The following is a 17,524-nucleotide window of genomic DNA, read 5'->3' on the forward strand; positions in this document are numbered from 1 at the left end:
TTAGTCTGCCCATCTGGAAATGGAAAAGAATCACTCCAGGGAACTCTTGAGTGAACAAAGATGTTCTCTCTGAACCTCTTTATCCATCAAATAGCAACCAAGCCCCTTCCAGATGCTGCCTTGGGTCCCAGAGAGATGGCGTGGGTTCACTGGGAATCAGCAGCTCCAGAGAGGTCTTATCGGACTATTATTGACTGCTTACTGCATGCTAAGCCTTAAATCGCAACATGCATTATTTCATTTAATCCTTGAAATGACTCCAAGAGATGAATACTTTTCCCCTTCATTTTACAGGTAGGGAAATTAAAGCCCAAAGTGAATACAGTTCAGTATAAACCCAGATCGGAAGTCCAGGCCCAAAGCTGTGTGTCCCCCTGGAGTAGAGAAGATCCATATAAGAAAAAAAAAGTTAAATGATGAGGTTTTTAAAATATCCATACAAACTGAGGTGGCAGTTCTTAACCTGGGGTCTACAGCACTTATTCAAGGAGAAAGACACCATCTGATACAGCAGATTCCCAGAAGGGTCTTATTACCTATCCCCTGAGGGTTAAGGATCACCTAACTATGCTCTTCACAGAGAGGCTAGGAGCTTGAAAGGAGAGCTATGATTCATGGGGGCTGCATGGAGAAGCCCCCCTTCTAGATTTGCATGGCAAATCACTTATGCCTTTCCAAGATCCAGTGGCAAGCAATGGTCCTCCCCAGATAGCTAGCTAATTGTCAGGCAGCCTCGACCCCACCCACGCCTGCCAGCTGCTGACTGGAGCTGCGGTTAGTGAGTTTTACATGCAACACAGATGTTGGTTCCATCCACCCAGTGTGCATTCTGCAGTCTTCTTCTCACAGGTGGTTTTCCTTTCGGGAACCACCCACCCCCACCATCCCAGCCCTTGAGGTTTGGGGGGAGGGCTCTGATCCCAGCCCCCACTCCAGGGTGGCCATGTGACCCAGAACTGGCAGAAGCAGAGGGTTTGGTTCTGGGATGGCCATGGGATCAAGTCACAACTACAGGATCCCAGCCTAAAGTTTGGTCGAAACTATCTTCGAGCTGGAGATGGAAGCCCAAACTGCTAGGAGCCAAATTTCCACTACCTGGGCTAGAGTCAGCCCAAGAAAGAAGCTGACCCAAAAGAAACCAGAGCTGAAAGCAGAAGCTGCCACCCTGGGACAGAGCTGGATGGAGTTCTAGGACCCAGCTTTCCTGAATTCGGGTTTCTCTAGTGGCTCAGATGGTAAAGAATCTGCCTGCCATGTGGGAGACCTGGGTTTGATCCCTAGATCAGGAAGATCCCCTGAGTGGGCATGGCAACCCACTCCAGTACTGTTGCCTGGAGAATCCCATGGACAGAGGACTTGGATGGGCTACAGTCCATGGGGTCACAAAGAGTCAGACACAATTGAGCGAATTCAATTCACCCTCCCGACCTCCCCATTACACAGGTCAATAACATGCCTCTGTAGGAAACAGCTGAGATGGGCTTAAAATTCAAAGGGTCCTGACTCATCCACACAGAGAAAGGTCACACCTACTTAGCCACAAATCCCCCCTGAAGCTGCTGCCCTTGTGAATTCTGAAGACCCTGGCTTGGGGCGGCGGGGGGGCTCTGGCTTTGCCAGAAAAGAAATAGAGGGCTTGGTCGGGGAGGGACCCCTAAGGGCACTACCCTGAGTCCATCCCAACCCTATACCCCCTTCCAGCTATTGGCATCTCTCTCCATCTCTTCCAGAAAAGCGTATCCCTAGAGCTGTCTACGTGTGCTATTTTCTCATTTCTCCTAAATGTATTGGCTCTTTGAAAAATACAAAGTGGTACTTGATCACTGGGGGGAAAAAGTCAAACAACGTAACAATGTATAATGTGAAAATTGAATTCCTCCCCTCCTCACCACCTCCCACCACTGCACTCCAGGGGGAAACAGAGTTTGACAGTGTATTATTACAGATCTTTCCATGTGCATCAGCAAATATACAGAGACACAGGCCTGAACACACTTTTGTATACTGCAAAAAACAGGGCCACCTTATACTGACGTTTTGTTCTTGCTTTGCTCATTCAACAGCATCTCAGGGCCTCCTCCCTATCAGTGTGTAGCCCTCACTCAACCTGGTTTTACCAGTTACAGAGAGATCCTGAAATGGAAAGGCTACACCACTGTTTACTGGCCTGTCTTCTGGTGATGGATATTTGAGTTACTATAAGTTTTCCTTCTTTCAAATACTGTAGCCATGGAAATTCACACATATTCATGCTTCTGCTCCTGTGCAAGTGTTCCTCAGTCCCTTCAGGATCCATGCCAGTCTCACCTGTGCTATCATTCCACCAAGACAGCTCCTGCCAAACTGGACTGCGACCACCAGGACCCAAAACGCAATGGACACCTTTTCTTACTCAGGCTGTCAGCAGTATCTCTCCAGGAGACCACATGCTCCCTCCTGGTAGACTACTTTGACGGCCCCCAATCTGTCACAGCTGGAGCTTCCCTAGTGGCTCAGATGGTAAAGAATCTGCCTGCAATGCAGGAGACCTGGGTTGGATCCTTAGGTCAGGGAGAGTCCCCTGTAGAAGGAAATAGCAACCCACTGCAGTATTCTTGCCTGGAGAATCCCATGGACGGGGGAGCCCATTGGGCTACAGTCCATGGGGTCTCAAAGAGTCGGACACAACTGAGTGACTTTGCACTTTCCTTTCATTCTATCACACCTCCCAGTATTTATGCCCCTGTGTAGTCCCCTCCCCGAACCTGGGCTGGACCTGTGACTAGCTTTAACAAAGAGAATGTGACACTGCCAATTCTAGGTCTAAATCCTTAAAAGGTCTGGCAGTTTCCACTTTTGTACTTGTAGAAAGTCGGCCATCATATAAGAAGTCTGATTACCCCGAGACTGCCATACTATGAGGAAGCCCAAGCTAACCCTGCGGTGAGGCCACCTGGAAGAGAACTGAAGCCCCAGGCATATGAGCCAAGTGGACCTGTGGCAGCTGGCCCCTCACTTTTGGAGTCAACCCAACTAGGCCACATTGAGCTGGAGATAAGGTGTCCCTGCCAAGCCCTGCTCAAACTACATAATCTTAAGCAGATCACAAAATGATTAAGTCACTAAGTTTTGGACTAATTTGTTATACAACAAAAAATAACCTAGACATCCACCTTTTCTTCACTACATTCTGAGAGGAGGAAGCAAAGGCCAGGAGAGGTCACAGTAGATACCTAATGGCTAAGTTGGGTTCAGGATTCCCCAAACAGTGTTCTGTCCAGAAGAATTGAGTTTGCAGGATGCAGCTGCTGCTTGTCATGCTCAGAGGCTGGTTTCTAAGGTGAGAGGACATGGGACCCCCAAGGGCCCTCTTCATGCCCTAGGCAAAGGGAGTGGGTGAACAAGACAGCAACCATGGCAATGCTTGGAAAATTTGTTCTGATCAAACTGTCAACAAACCAAAAAGCCCTGATGTCAAGAAAGAAAACTTTGGCACAGAGAGGTTAGGGAACTTGCTCAAGGTCACACAGCCAGTTAGAAGTAGGGCTAGGTCCTGAAACCAGGCATTCAAACTCAGAGTCTAGACCAGTGACCAAACACCAGTGTTTTCTAACACTTATAGTGACCCACAATAAGAATTGTGTTTTATAATGGGCCTCAGTATATATGGGTTTGGGAATAGATATGCATTTAGACTTAGACCTATCTGGGCTTCCCTGGTAGCTCAGATGGTAAGGCATCTGCCCACAGTGTGGGAGACTCGGGTTCAATCCCTGGGTTGAGAAGATCCCCTGGAGAAGGAAATGACAACCCACCCCACTACTCTTGCCTGGAAAATTTCATGGACAGAGGAGCCTGGTAGGCTACAGTCCATGGGGTCGCAAAGAGAGTCTGACACAACTGAGAGACTTTTCTTTCTTTTTACAGACATATCTAGATCTATTTATCTATTTATTGGTATGGGCATCCATGTCTATATATCTATCTATCATCTATAGACATGCCTGTCCATGACGATCAGCTAAACAGAAAGTGACACAAAGCAACATTTACTATTACTACACAGGATGTTCTCTCTTATTTTTGTTTTTGTCTATTTCACTTTTTTAAATACTGGTCACTACATAGATTTCAAGATCCATGAATGGGCTTATAAGACAGTTTAAGAGAGAAAAAAAAAAAAACTCACCTATAATGAGTTAAGACAGCTCTAAAATCAGACTGCTCTGAATTTGAATCTTGCTAGAGCAAGATTCCACTTCCAAGTCAAGTGACTTTGGGCAAGAAGGCAGATTTCCTTAAAATCTCAGTTTCCCCAGCAGTAAAATGGGATAATGACAGTACCTGCCTCATAGGGAGACTGGGAGAACTCAGTAGTAGGGACAGCTCTTGGCCCAGGGCCTGGCATACAGCAGATGCTCAATGCTACACCCATGGTTCAGCACAGGGCTCAGCATACAGCAGGCACTTGACAACAACACTGAAGCTGCAGCCACAGAACCCCAGATAAGGAGGTATGTACCCAAGACTGACTAGGGCAGTGGGTTCCTTGAGATCTCCAGGACAGGGGAGCAAGAAAAGTACTCCCAGCACCCACTTAGAAGGCAACTTCCTTCCTGGTTTGTAGTAGTTCTCTGACATCATTGTTTTGCTTTTGAAGTCTATCTAGATCCCTGGGGGAAAGAAGGCTAAAACAAGGTCAGGGTCAAAAGCTTCCCTGTAACAAGGTACCCCAAAGTAGCACCCTCAAACCTACTCAGGTGGAGCTGCCATGAGTCAAAGCCTGCGTGAGAGCCCTCCCACCCCCAGCCTGTGCAGACCTCTGGAGTTAGAGACACATTTGGGAGACTCGGGTCTTCCCCAGCCTCAGCTGTGGCCTGAGGGTGGCCAGGCCCATCCTGCTGACAGGCACCTTTTAGGCTCTGCCCCACCCTCTCCAGGGCCCCAGCTCTGTCCTCAAGCTCAAGGCTGGGGACTTGGGCAGCACACGGCAGACCAGCCAATCAGCTCCAAGCTTTCACGGGACCCAAGGTTCTCCCCCCATCTCCCACTCAGCCAGAAGGAAGAGAATCTGGAGGAATCAGACATCGATATAAAATAAATAAAAACATGGAAGAAGATTTGCAGCAGGCAGACAAGGGCTCAAAACAAGTTGCAACATATCCTGCCCCACAACCCCCAAGCACTACCCACTCCTGAGCTGGACCTTGCATTTCTACTTGAACATCTCAGGGACTGGACTGTCCTATGCCGGACAACAGAAGTGCGTTAAAGACTTCTACTCGGCAATCATGCCTTGTGGCCTCTGCACTTCCCAGACCCTTTGTCTGAGCTGTTTTTACCACACCTTTTGTCACCTGGCTATTTATTCTTTTGGGACTCAACAACTTAGTTCCGTAAACTGAAGGAGAACCCCTCCTCATTCCCTCTTACCACGCCCTGTTCTTTCCCTTCATCACACGCAGTGCATATTTGGGTGAGCATCCACTAACCACACCAGACGTCTGCAAGATCAGGGGCGACGTCTGCTTTGTTCTCCCTGATTTGCCAGAGTGAATGCATTTCACTCTCTGAACGACTCCACAAGGTAGGACCTTATGACCGCCCATTCCACAGATGTGAAAGCTGAGGTAAGCTATCAGGTAACCCAGGGCCACCCGGCTGGGAGAGTTGGGAAGTCTGAGTCTGAGAGCTCTAAACACACTCCTGACACCTACTATGGGCACACTCTGGGCTTTGGTATAAAAGGGGCCACAAACCACATCTACACTGTACTCACCCTACCTGCCCTCCCATCCTTCCCTCTACCAACTGAAACATACTATCCATGACTCCCCAGCTCCCAGCCTTGGCTTGGGCTGTACCCTCCACCTTGGAGGCAGCCTGAATCCACCCTCCCTGGCTGGGCTCAGGAGTTTAACTTGCTGAGCCTGTCTTCTCAGCTGTACACAGGGGAATAATACATGTAAAGAATGCATGCACAATATTAGGCACTTTAATATTCACTTGTATGTGCTATTATCCCTCACACCGTCATACCCCACCAAAATCTTGTAGGTTTAAATCAACAGTCACAGGCCAGGCCATATCCAGCTGTCTGGGTCCACCCAAAAGAGTGTTTTTGAAAATTTTTATGTAGTTGACAATAATTTTTTAAATTAGAAAAATTTCACATAAAAATCCAGACGGCTGGATTCTCTTAACCATCAAAAGATGTGGCAACACCAGGCCACATTCCCACATGACAACAGCTGGCTGGGGCTGAGGGGCGCTGCTCCCTGGACGCATCACATATGCTCCCCAGGGCATCCGAGTCCTCCCCACCTCCCGGGTGTCTCCCAGCCAGCCTGATGCATTGGTGAATATGACTTCTCTGGTCCCTGTAGGTCCTTTAGATTCTAACCCCTGGTCTCAGGCTTACCATCCTTAGAGCTGTATTGACAAGCCAGGTCTTTCAAAAACACCTCCTCCAATCTCTGTAACCCTGTGTCTCTTCCTGGTTTTGTAACTGTAAGAGCGAACTTACACACTTACGATCCATCCCATGTGACAACCATTTTACAGTTAGAGTCCTCACAGCTGCCCGGTGAAGTAGACACTATTATCATCCTCACTCTGCAGATGAGGAAACAAGCACAGAGTGGATCAGTCTATCCACCCTCGTCCATTACCCGCCGTCCCCTACCCCCCGCCCCCAGCCCTGTGTTGCTCTGTGCCCTCAGAAAGATAACCTTGGGGACCCATTCACCAGGGCTTCTCAGTCTCTGGCTTCTGAATTCAGCTGCCAATGGGAGGCCCCGGCAAGAAACTGGAGGATGCCAGGAGACGGGCGTGGCGTGTTTCTTCTGCACCTCCTCACAGCTTCTGTACCATATCTCTGACGGCAGCTAATCCTCCATCTTTATAGCTTCTGCCTGGTCTCCACCCATCCTCAGCTGCCATTCCTACATGGACCCAATCCAAAATACCCAGCACGTCCTCCCTGGCCCTCTCTGCCCTTGGGGGGTGGTAACAGCTTCCTCCTATTGCCAGGGACCCACCCACCAGACACCAGGAACCTCAAGACCCCATGAAGGTTCCCTGAATGCTGCCCATACCTCTGGAAGCTAATTTCATTTAGACTCTCTGGAGTGGCTCTGTTTCCCGCTAGATCCCTGGCTGACAGAGGTTCGACGCTGTGCCCAAGCTCCCACAGGCAGAAAACGGTGCAGCAGGATCTGAACCCAGGACATTGGGCCGCAGAGTCCTCGCTCTTTACCCACCCCCTTACACCACCTGGTGTCCTATTCTACTTCTCTTGGTCCTTCCCCTGCCTGTGGCCCCCTCAAGAGTCCCCTGGGTGGCCCTCAAGAACTAAGCGCTGAGCCTGGATCGAGGCAGACCTTCCAGAATCTCTCCCTTAGCCCACAGAATCAGTCACTTGATTCCTCTTTATCCTCTGAAGTATTTTTACAAGGGGAAGTATCCTTCCCCACATTCCTTCTTCCCCTAGATCAAAGGGCTTACTTACCTCTGTCCTGCTGGCCCCTCACACAGGGCCCCTCACACACTTGTCTCTCCTCTGGACAAAGACCAAGCTCCCTGGCATGGCTGAGAAGGCCCCCCGGCCCAGGCCGTGACCCCTCTTCAGCCAACTGAACTTCGATCAGCATCTCACACAAACTGGCCTCTTCACTACAGGGCTTTCTGACATGTGGTGGGTTTGTCCTGCAAACACTCACATGGCTGTTACGTGTTCTCTCCCCTTGCCGTGCTCACCGCTGCCCCTCTCCCAGTGCAACTCTGGGCTTAAATCACAGCTCCACTGAGACCACCTGTGACCCTGGACCAGTTTGCACTCTCTGCTCTAGACATTCAGAGTGTCTAGAGAAAGTCTTTCAGACTTTCAGAGAATGCCCAGAACATTCTCTAATATTCCCTAAATATTGTCATTATTCAGGAGATAACTCAAACATGAGCCAATCAAACATGAATATCAATGCAAAGTAAAGTATTAGCAAATCAAATATGTGCTAAGTTGCTTCAGTTGTGTCCGACTCCTTGTGACCCTCTGCACTGCCAGGCTCCTCTGTCCATGGGATTCTCCAGGCAAAAATACTGGAGTGGGTTACCATGCCCTCATCTAGGGTATCTTCCTAACCCAGGGATCGAACCCACATCTCTTATGTCTCCTGCATTGGCAGGTGGGTTCTTTACCACTAGCACCACCTGGGAAGCCTAGCAAATCAAATATAGTAATATTTTAAAGCAGAGTCTAGCATGGCATAGAAGGATTTAGTTTAGGAATGCAAAGAAACTTAAACTCTAGGAAATCTGGCAATGTAAGTCATTCATATAAATCACACATTATATTAGCAAAGAATCATCAGCTCCATCAATACTCCAATAGCATTTGATAAAATTCAATAATTATTCCTGGTTTAAAAAATCTTAGCAAGTCAGGAGATAAAGAAAGCTTTCTTAACTAGTTAAACAATGAACATCATACTTAATAGTTATGAATCAGTCAACAATATTCTAACCAATGCAATAAGATAAGAAAAATAGATGAGAGGCAAAGCTGAAAGTTTAGTTTCACTAAACTCTAAGTTCTATGAGGCAGGAAGTATGTTCTATTCCTCATAATTTCCACAACATCCTAACCACACTCAAAAATTTGTGGAATGAACAGCAACCCAGATTAGGTCTGATTCCCATTAAGTGTTCTCAAAGCACCCAGAACCTCTCCTTTGAGGCATAAATCACAACTTAGATTGTGTAATTTGTTTTTGAAAACACTTATCTCTTCCGACTAGAATGTAAGGTCCATGAAAACAAGGACCATGCTCTACTGACAGAGCAGATGTATATCTGGCATAAAGTAAGTACTGAATTTCTATTGCACAGATGCATAAATGACTTGAATAGAATGCATTCAATACATAGTTTCTAAATTGCAATAAATGTAATAAATTTTATCCTACTTCTCAGCTAGAAGATTCCAGGCCCAGAGAAGGGAAGGATCCTTCAGCTGATGCCACACACCACTGTGAAGCCTGGGTTCCTCTGAAAGGTGTCAGCCACACATAGGCCACAGCCCACACGGCTCAATAAGTAACGAAAGTGAAGCCCAGAGCAATTCTTGAAGCCCTCGAAACAAACACACATCCAGGACACACCCCGCTGGGCAGTCACCTGGTAAGAGCTCCTGCATGCTGCCTTTCTGGGGCGAAGGATGACTTCAGCGGAGGGACCTTAGGCTTCCCTCGCAAAGCCCTGTGACAGGTACCGCGTAGACAAACAGCCCCCTCTGCTTTCCTGGGCAGTTATCAAAGAATTGCTTATGTCTCTGCAAATGCTTGTTTGGAAAAGGTTCTCCACCCCACCTGGGCTTGGCAGGAGTGGCAGCATCACCAAGCCTGCCCTTTGGGGAGTGATCAGCCTTTTCCTCCGGCTCCTGAAGGAACTCGGCCATTCTTCATGTGCAGAGTCTGAAGTGAGCCATAAAGAAGCAGGCAGCTTCCCAGGATAAACGGAGCACGGTGACATCAAAGACTGCCTTCCAGATTAAACAACCGAGGCCTTCAGCTCTCTCTGGCGTTTCTTCCAGGATATTCTGGGCTCCTGCCTCAGTTCTCCCTTGGACGGAATGGCAGATATTTTGTTTGTGAGAGTCTGCATTTTTTCCTTCCTCGGGGAGTGGGGGAGGGAGGAGGGGAAGAGAGAGCGACAGGAAGAGAAAGAATGTCTGTGAGAGACAAGAGCCACAGAAAGAACATGTGTGAGTGGGAAAGAGAGCGGGGAGTCAGGGAGGCAGCCCGCAGTGCCTGCTTCGGGATCCAACAAGTGACCTAAAAATTCCAACGCTGTGAACCTTCAGTCAGTGAGTGAGGTTGCAAGAACCCTCAAGCAAAGAAGATTGTGTATGTGTGTGTGCTAAGTCGCTTCAGTCGTGTCTGACTCTTTGTGACCCCATGGACTGTAGCCCGCCAGGCTCCTCTGTCCATGGGATTGATTCTCCAGGCAAGAATACTGGAGTGGGTTGCCATGCCCTCCTCCAGGGGATCTTCCTGACCCAGGGATCAAACCTGTGTCTTTTATATCTCCTGCATTGGCAGGCGGGTGTTCTTTACCACTAGCGCCACCTAGGAAGCCCATAAGGAGGATTGAGGGGTCCCTGACTCCCCGGGGCCCACAGATCTCCTGTGGGCCCCTGCCCCTTGCCCAGAGGGTCGCAATACACTCCTCTTCCTCAGACACATCTGGTAAACTGAGGCAGGAGATCCTCTTCCCTCCAGCACAGGCTCACAGCAGTTCTGGGGCAGGACAGGCTCTCCCTGGGATGGCATGTCACTACACCCTGTGGCCCTTGAGGTGCCTCCCTCTGCCAATCCCATGGCTCAGGCACCATATCCCACCCACAGCTGGGCTTCTGACCTTCCTCCCACACAGGGCAGCAGGGGCCACCCCTCACCCAAACAGCCGGAGCAATGCCCTCCAGTCCCTGGGCATGACACTACATGCTAATCATGACACTCTACAGAATGTGCTGGTGTCTGGACCAGCAGGCTGGCTTCCAGGCCGGCTCCATCCCACCCACCTGTCCAGAGAGGGAGCTCACATGTGCCAAGAACCACTAAAATGTGGGGGGGGGGGGGGATTTGTAAAATCCGGGCTTGTAAAATCTAAAATTTGTAGAAAGAATGAGCACCAGAGAGTTTCAGACCCCACAGGACGCACAGTCACTTGGAGCCCACAGTCCCTTCTCGAGGGCTCAGCCCAACCACGGACACTAATGCGCCAGGGCCTCCCCCAGCTCCCGCTGCACAAACCCGTCCCCTCTTTCCACACTTCCTTCCTCACTGGCCCAGCCTCTCACGAGTGTCACTGTCTGCCAATGCACCTGTGCACACGCTTATTTTTCATCTCCTTTATTAGACTGGAAGACCCAGGAAGACAGGCACCGCTGCTCTGGGATCTGCCACTGTAGCCTCAATGCCTGTCTTGGCTGGGGAATTCATAATTAATACCAATTCATTATTGATCATAGTGAATGAACAGCTGAGAGTCTGGAAGGAAAGATCAAATTACAGTCTGTCATTTATTCCAGCTTCCAGCTTTACCTGGCCGGGGTAAGAAGAGGCAGTGATGGTGACCTAATCCATCTTCATTCATTCTGCGTTCATTCACTGAGCAAATTTATCACGAGAACCCACCACATGCCCTGGGACTGCCACAGGGAAGACGGATTCTTCAGGAGGTGATTCTTCCCTTGCTGACCACTCAGCCTTGTTGCTTGAAGGCCTCAGAGGAACAGTCTGGCCCCTGAGCCCGGTGCCCAAGCTTCCTGGTATGAGGAGGAATACGCTCTGTCCAGTCATCACCTGCATTATGGCCTCACTCTGACAGCCCCACGGGGCGAGGGGATTAAACATTCCCCAAGTCTAGAAGTTTGTGGGACACACTGCGGTTGTCTCCTGGTTTAGCTTCCCACTGAGTTTACGACAATCTGTACAAGGTATGAATGTAGAGTATCTATTCCTGAGTTTGAGGGAAAGCACACACATAACAGCCTGACTTGGGGAACCAGAGTCCTTCTCAAAGACAAAAAGTTTTGTAGGGAGGATAAGACACTCCTCGAAGCCTTTACCAGAGACCCCATCACAGAGATGCATTAATGTATCCAGAATGACACCCTTGCCCACTTTCCATCATCCTGAGGGACCCAGACCTACCGGAAACCAGAAGGCCCCCTGGCACTCTGCCCAGCTCCAGCTTGCCCCTGCTCTCCTCCCCATCCCCCATGGGTCCAGAAAGCTGCCAGGTGGGGCTATGAAGCTGGACTGGGAGCCACAAGCAGAGGGCACCCTCCGTGGAGAACTCAAAGAAGCCAGTGAGTGGAAGCCCAAACGCCTCCTCTAGCCTCAAAGCAAATCATCTTTTAATTGTGAAACACCAAATATTTAATTTATGCTCTACCTCAAATGTCAAGTCCACCTCCCGGCACATAGCTTTGAAACCACGTAAGGAGGCCTAACACTTTCCATATGGTGAAGACATGGGGCCTTTTAATTGTGCCAACTGGTATCATTCAAGGGTAATTCCCCTGGAATCCAGCACTCAGGCAGCAGCTGGGCCGGCCTCCAATCTCATCACCCAGCCCCATACGTCCCTGCAGGCTCCCACCGTGCCTGCGCCCTCCCAATCTCCCCCAAATATCAAAATGCACGAGGTGCCCCTAATCAAATTACCAAAGCGCCTGGCAGCCACCTTTGATCCAGAGGCAGGCTTGCCTGCACCAAAGTGCTCAGCCTGTTTTCTTCAGGCGACTTTGCCATAAAAGAACAAAAGGGCCAAACTGGGGGTTATTGGAGGGGATGGTCTTAAATCCGGAGGTCAACGTGCATATATGCACACGCATGTGTGCGCTGCACGAGTGTCCACAGACATGCAGGTTCCGCTTCTCCAAGTGTCTCCTATCAATATCTCTGTTCACTCACTCCATCCATCTACTAAACTTGTTCATTTTACCCATTATATCTTCCAACATTTCCAGTTGCTTTTCTTTTGTTAATGCCTGTTGCTGCTTCATGCTTCTAATGTCATCCTTTATCTCTGAGATTATTATGCTTACTTTAATGTCTAATTCTCCAGTACACAGTTGCCTGGCATACAAATTGTTCACGTATCATTCATCTTCTGTAGAACTCGTCCATCTTGCATGTCTCCTTATTTTTCTCCTCTGAGCTCACATTCCCTTGAAGCTCATCATGTACCACTGAAAGGGCAGATGTCTTAACCTGTGTCCCTCCAAATGAGGCTATAAAGTATGGGGGAAGGAAGCCTCTGGTTACATAATCTGGGCCCCCATCTCCACCTTCCCAGGGCCTCAGGAACCTGCCAGGCTTTCCCCAGGTTCTACACTTTATGAAGAGTTACCTGCCAAAACTCTGCCAGGGATGAGCAGGTTATTACACCCATTTTGCAGGTGAGCTCATTAAGGTAGACAAAGGTAAAATGGTTTATACAAGGTGACAAGCTACTGTGGCCGAGACCGACCTCATTTATTTTTTTTTTTTGGAAGGGTAGGCATGGGTTAATTGCCGATGAGGTCACCCTCTCACATCCCAAGATCTTGCATGAAACTAAGACCCACCTTAAACGTTTACTAAGCTACTAAGACCCCCTTAGGGAGGAAGAGGGCAAGCAGGGGCCCCTCACGCTTCTGCCTGCCTCACCCCAAAGTGCTGGGCAGCTGGCCAGGGTGCCACCTCTTAGGAATGAGTAAGTGCGACCCCCTCCAGGCAGATGCTCTGGTGCGGGAAAGTACTAACTAGTAAGTACTCCAGAAAGGGAGAAAACCAGAGTCCACACCAGCTGGCTGGCAATTTTACAGGGTTATGAGGAGGATTAAGATAATGTAAGCAAAATGCTTGACACACATGGGTGCTTAATAAATAGTAGTTATCTTTGCAATAATAATACTGCTGGTTGGATGAGCCAGGAATGTGTCCCCAGCTGCCTTGGTGAAAGGCTGGGTGATAGAGTAGAGACAGAAGCCATTCCCAGGACAGGGACAGGTCTGGGGTGGGGGCTGGGGGGCGGGGGTGAAGCTCTGCCAGCTCTGCCTGGAACGAAGCACACTTTGGAGCCCACACCCTCCTACATCCTGATGAGATAATGGAAGAACCTAGAGCCACCCTTTCCGTGCCCCTAGAACTCAGGGAAACTAAACAGACCGGGGTTGCCTATTGCAATCCTATTTAATATCTCAAAGTTAAACTGGGGGCATTCTTTCTCATTCACAATTTTGACCAGTTGTACTTAACATTTTTCTCAGAATCGACTTTAGACTATCTGTTTCAACTTAGCTTCATCCTAAACAATAATATCCGTGAAATCAAGAGTTTGATGTCCCAGCTATTTTATTTTTTCTGGTAAGAAAAAAAATGTAACTGTTAAGATAAAAACTATTCCTCTAAGTACTACTTGAAATCACCTCACAGGCACCCACAGAACACCTTGGGCTCACCCTGGCTTCTCCCTAGGCCAACTCCACCTCTACAGGCTCAGGAATGAGGCCAGCAGTGGGGAGAAGCCAGGCGTCGGGATCCCAGTCACCAAGCACGACTCCCAAGGAGGCAGAGTTTCTCTCTTCTGAATATCCTGGATGGCAGGGCCCACCCTCCACCACCCAACATATGTCACACTGATGGCTCTTGGTCTCACGTCTTCAAAAGTGCTTTGAACAAACACTAATGACCCCTCAGCATTTCTCTGCGAGAGGGGGCTGGGAAAGGAGCGGGCAGGCCCCATCCCATGCTGTCCTCAGCTGGGGGAAGAAACCAGGCAACAAAATTCCCGTGACTTCACCAAAGCCACAGACTTAAGCTGGGGCCCCCTTACCCCCTCCCCCATTTTCCCCAATGGCAACTTTTACTGGCTCACATCCCTCTTGCTGGGAACACTACTATTTAATTAAAAACGACAGACTTTTGTTTTCCTCTCCTTCCTTCCTCCTCCCTCCCATCCTCCAGGATTGGATGCCAAGGAGACCCACCAAAAACATGCGGGTAACATTTGTTATGGCTTTGAAGATAAAAGTCAATTGAAGTAAGCCCTCGCTGTATTTCAAGTTTCCCCTAAAGCATGGAGCAAGCTGCCTGGCAGTTTAGGAAAGAAAAAAAAAAAGGGGGACTGCAAATAAATGTCATTCTGCAGGAATACTTTGTAAAAATAAACAGGCTGAAAAAACCCAAAACTTGATTAATGGAAATCCACTCAGTTGGCCTCTGTCTTGAGCTGCAAAATGCATTTGTTCATATGGCTAAATCGGATCATTTTCATTGGGCTTTAAATAAATAAGGAGATCAAAAACTAGAACTGGTCGGGGGAAGAAAGGGAAGTTTGTACTTCTGTTTTTAAAGGGCCCTAACTGCAGGGCCCCCTCCCCCCACCCAACGTTGGCCTTTCCTAGGGGACAGTAGATTCAGTTCTAAACTAGCCAACAGATGAAAAGAAATGGAGAGGAGAAGGCCCCCTGCTCAGCAGTGACAGTGTAGGAGGAGATGGGAGCTTCCTCTAGATGCAGAGGTTATTTCATACATGCACAAGAGTCAACTATCCACAGGCTCACCTTCTGCAACTGACTACACTCAGTCCAGGTCCCACCACCCTAACACACAGACATACACACACACACACACACATCTGAAAACTCCACTGGCCCCTCCCCAGCCTATGAACAAGACCAAAGGACTAACCAGACCTGAAACTCAGTCTGTTCCCCTCTAAGTTTAAGAAAAAAAATTAAATGTCACATCAAAAAGTTGATTCATCCTTTGATCCTTGGCTTGCTCGAGTTCCACGCAGACCATCTGAAAGCCCTGTGCAGAGTTCCAGAGCCCATAGGACATCTGTGAACACCAGTCCCAGGCCAGGAGCTGCAGCTGGACTCACTCACTCCCCTGTCACATCTACTGCTCCCCTACGAACAAATCCAGCCACAGGGACTCACTGGGTGAAGGTTGGGGGTGGGCCAGGCTAGAGCATAATGAGGCCGTCTCTCTCCTTATGCACCAAGCCAAGGGGTCTCCCAGATCTCAGTACCCCCCAAGTTCTGCCCCCACCCAGATCACTGCCTGCTCTACTGGGACTCCAAGGCAGTTGGCACTGATGAATGCCACAGATACTTGGAACACATTCGGAGGGCAGCACAGTCCTGCCTTTCACCCAGACACCCCCAACCGCCTTCCCTCTTCCCTAGCCCAACTCCAAATCCACCTTTGAATGCTGGCCACAGAAACAAGGAAGAAATCAGAGCAAGTCCCCAAATCCCTCCAGCACAGACAAGTTCCCCGTCAACTGGCCCACCTCACCTAGGACCTTTGCCCCCAGGCAGCCCTCTGCTCCCCAACTGGCCCCTCCATCTGTGTCACCAGTAAGGTTCCCCGAGGCAGGCAGTGTGCAGGGTCATGTTGGTGGGGTAGGGACACCTAAGGGATTTCTGGGCTTATAAGTTGTGCCAAGAGGTGCTAAAAGTTGGCTGGGGGGTGTATGGAGACCCATCTCTAAGGTTGAAAGGGAGGTAAGTGGGGATCGTACCCGAGTTCCTCTGCCAACGGTGCCCGCCGCCCGCAGCTGTCGGGGTCCCGAGCTGCCACCGGGGCAGCGCTGCCTCCCGATCCACTCCTCGATGCCTTTCCGAGCCCAGGCGGCGCTCACAGCGAAGCTGTCACCTGGGGCGGGGACGACATGAAGCCCCTGAGTCTGGCCCCTAGGCTGAAAGTTACCCGAGAGAGGAGAGAAAGAGTGGGCGAGGCAGAGGCAGCAAGGGACCAGGAGGGTGCTGAGAGCTGCGCACGATCCTGAGAGAGGGATGCAGGTAATCAGGAGAAGGGGGTTCTCGAAGCGAAGCCCCGCGAGCAGGGACCTCGAGGCGAGCCAAGAGGGACAGGGTGAGGGGAAGTGGGGAACTGAGGGTCAGGAGAAGGGGCGCAGGAGCCAAGATCTCGGAGGGGAGCTGAGGACCAAAAAGAGAGGAGGCAGGCTCCTGGTGAAGGGGCTGCAGAGAGCGCGGAATTGGGGTACCGTAGGGGAGGGGTTGAAGGTCAGAAGAGAAAGTACTGGATAGCGGGGAGGGGGTAGGTGGGGCAGAGAGGGGGACACAAAGTGTGCTCCACGGAGAGGGTTTGTGGGACTGGTGGCTGGAGTAACGGGTGGGGGTGGCCCTGGTAATAAGATCCGCGGGTTAGGCCATTCCGCTGCCGTCCGCGGTGCTTCCCCGTCTAGCCCCCACCCGCCCCCCCGTCCGTGCCCCGCGCGCCCCTACCTTCCGGGCTCTCCCTGCGCTTGCACACGGCGGCTGCAGGCACAACGCGCGCGGCGGCGGCGGCGGCGGGAGCCGGAAAGAAAGGAGAGGCAGAGAGTTAGCAATCGCGGGGACGAGGGCGGCGGGGGCCAGGGGGCCGGCGCGCGGGCGGGGACACTGACCCGGCTTGGAGTGAAGTTTCCCCATGCTGGGGGCGCGGCTGGAGGGGGCGTCCCTAAGCCATGCCCGGCCGGCGGGCCCTGAAGGCTCGCCGCGCCTTGTCTCGCTCTCCTCCTCCCGGAGCAGCCCCGGACCTAAGCGGAGCCCGAGGCGGCGCCGGGACTCGCTCCTGCCGCTGTTGCCGCGGCCGGACTGACGCCCCGGCGAGCCGAGCCCCCAGCCCGCCGCAGCGGCCCGCGCCTCCCCGCGCGCCCATTGGCCGGGCGCGGCTCATCAAAGGCGAGGCGGGCCGCCGAGGGGGCGGGCTGGGGGCGGGGCCGGCGGCCTAGGGGCGGGGCGTGGAGAAGCGCTTAGGGCTGGACACAGCGCCCCCCTCCAGGCTTCGGTCTTTAACCCGGGCCGGGGGCTGGGGACCCAGGGCTGGGGACTAGAGGTGGGGTTGGATGGTGGAAGGCGGTGGAGGAGCTCTGGTCTGTAGGAATATTGGGACAGACACCCTCTTGGGTCCTGCCCGCTTTAGAACAATTGCTCCTCTCACGACGCTGCTCACGGCGCTGTGTGTTCCCTGCGCTCGAT

General features: G+C 50.9%; 1 protein-coding gene across 1 annotated transcript in view; it reads right to left on the bottom strand.

Moving 5' to 3' along the window:
• Positions 1-17,147, bottom strand: part of NKD1 (NKD inhibitor of Wnt signaling pathway 1) — an 89,524-nt gene extending 72,377 nt beyond the window's left edge. Inside the window, exons 1-3 of the mRNA XM_055412805.2 lie at positions 16,951-17,147; positions 16,790-16,822; positions 16,063-16,196 (exon numbers count right to left, since the gene is read on the bottom strand). Coding sequence (XP_055268780.1) covers positions 16,063-16,196; positions 16,790-16,822; positions 16,951-16,975 — 192 coding nt within the window. The 5' untranslated portion in view covers positions 16,976-17,147. The remainder of the gene's footprint in view (positions 1-16,062; positions 16,197-16,789; positions 16,823-16,950) is intronic.
• Positions 17,148-17,524: the final 377 nt, after the last annotated feature.

Source organism: Moschus berezovskii, chromosome 22 (assembly GCF_049115385.1).
Source record: "Moschus berezovskii isolate FMDL1 chromosome 22, NW_MosBer_1.0, whole genome shotgun sequence".
NCBI classification, from domain to species: Eukaryota; Metazoa; Chordata; class Mammalia; order Artiodactyla; family Moschidae; genus Moschus; species Moschus berezovskii.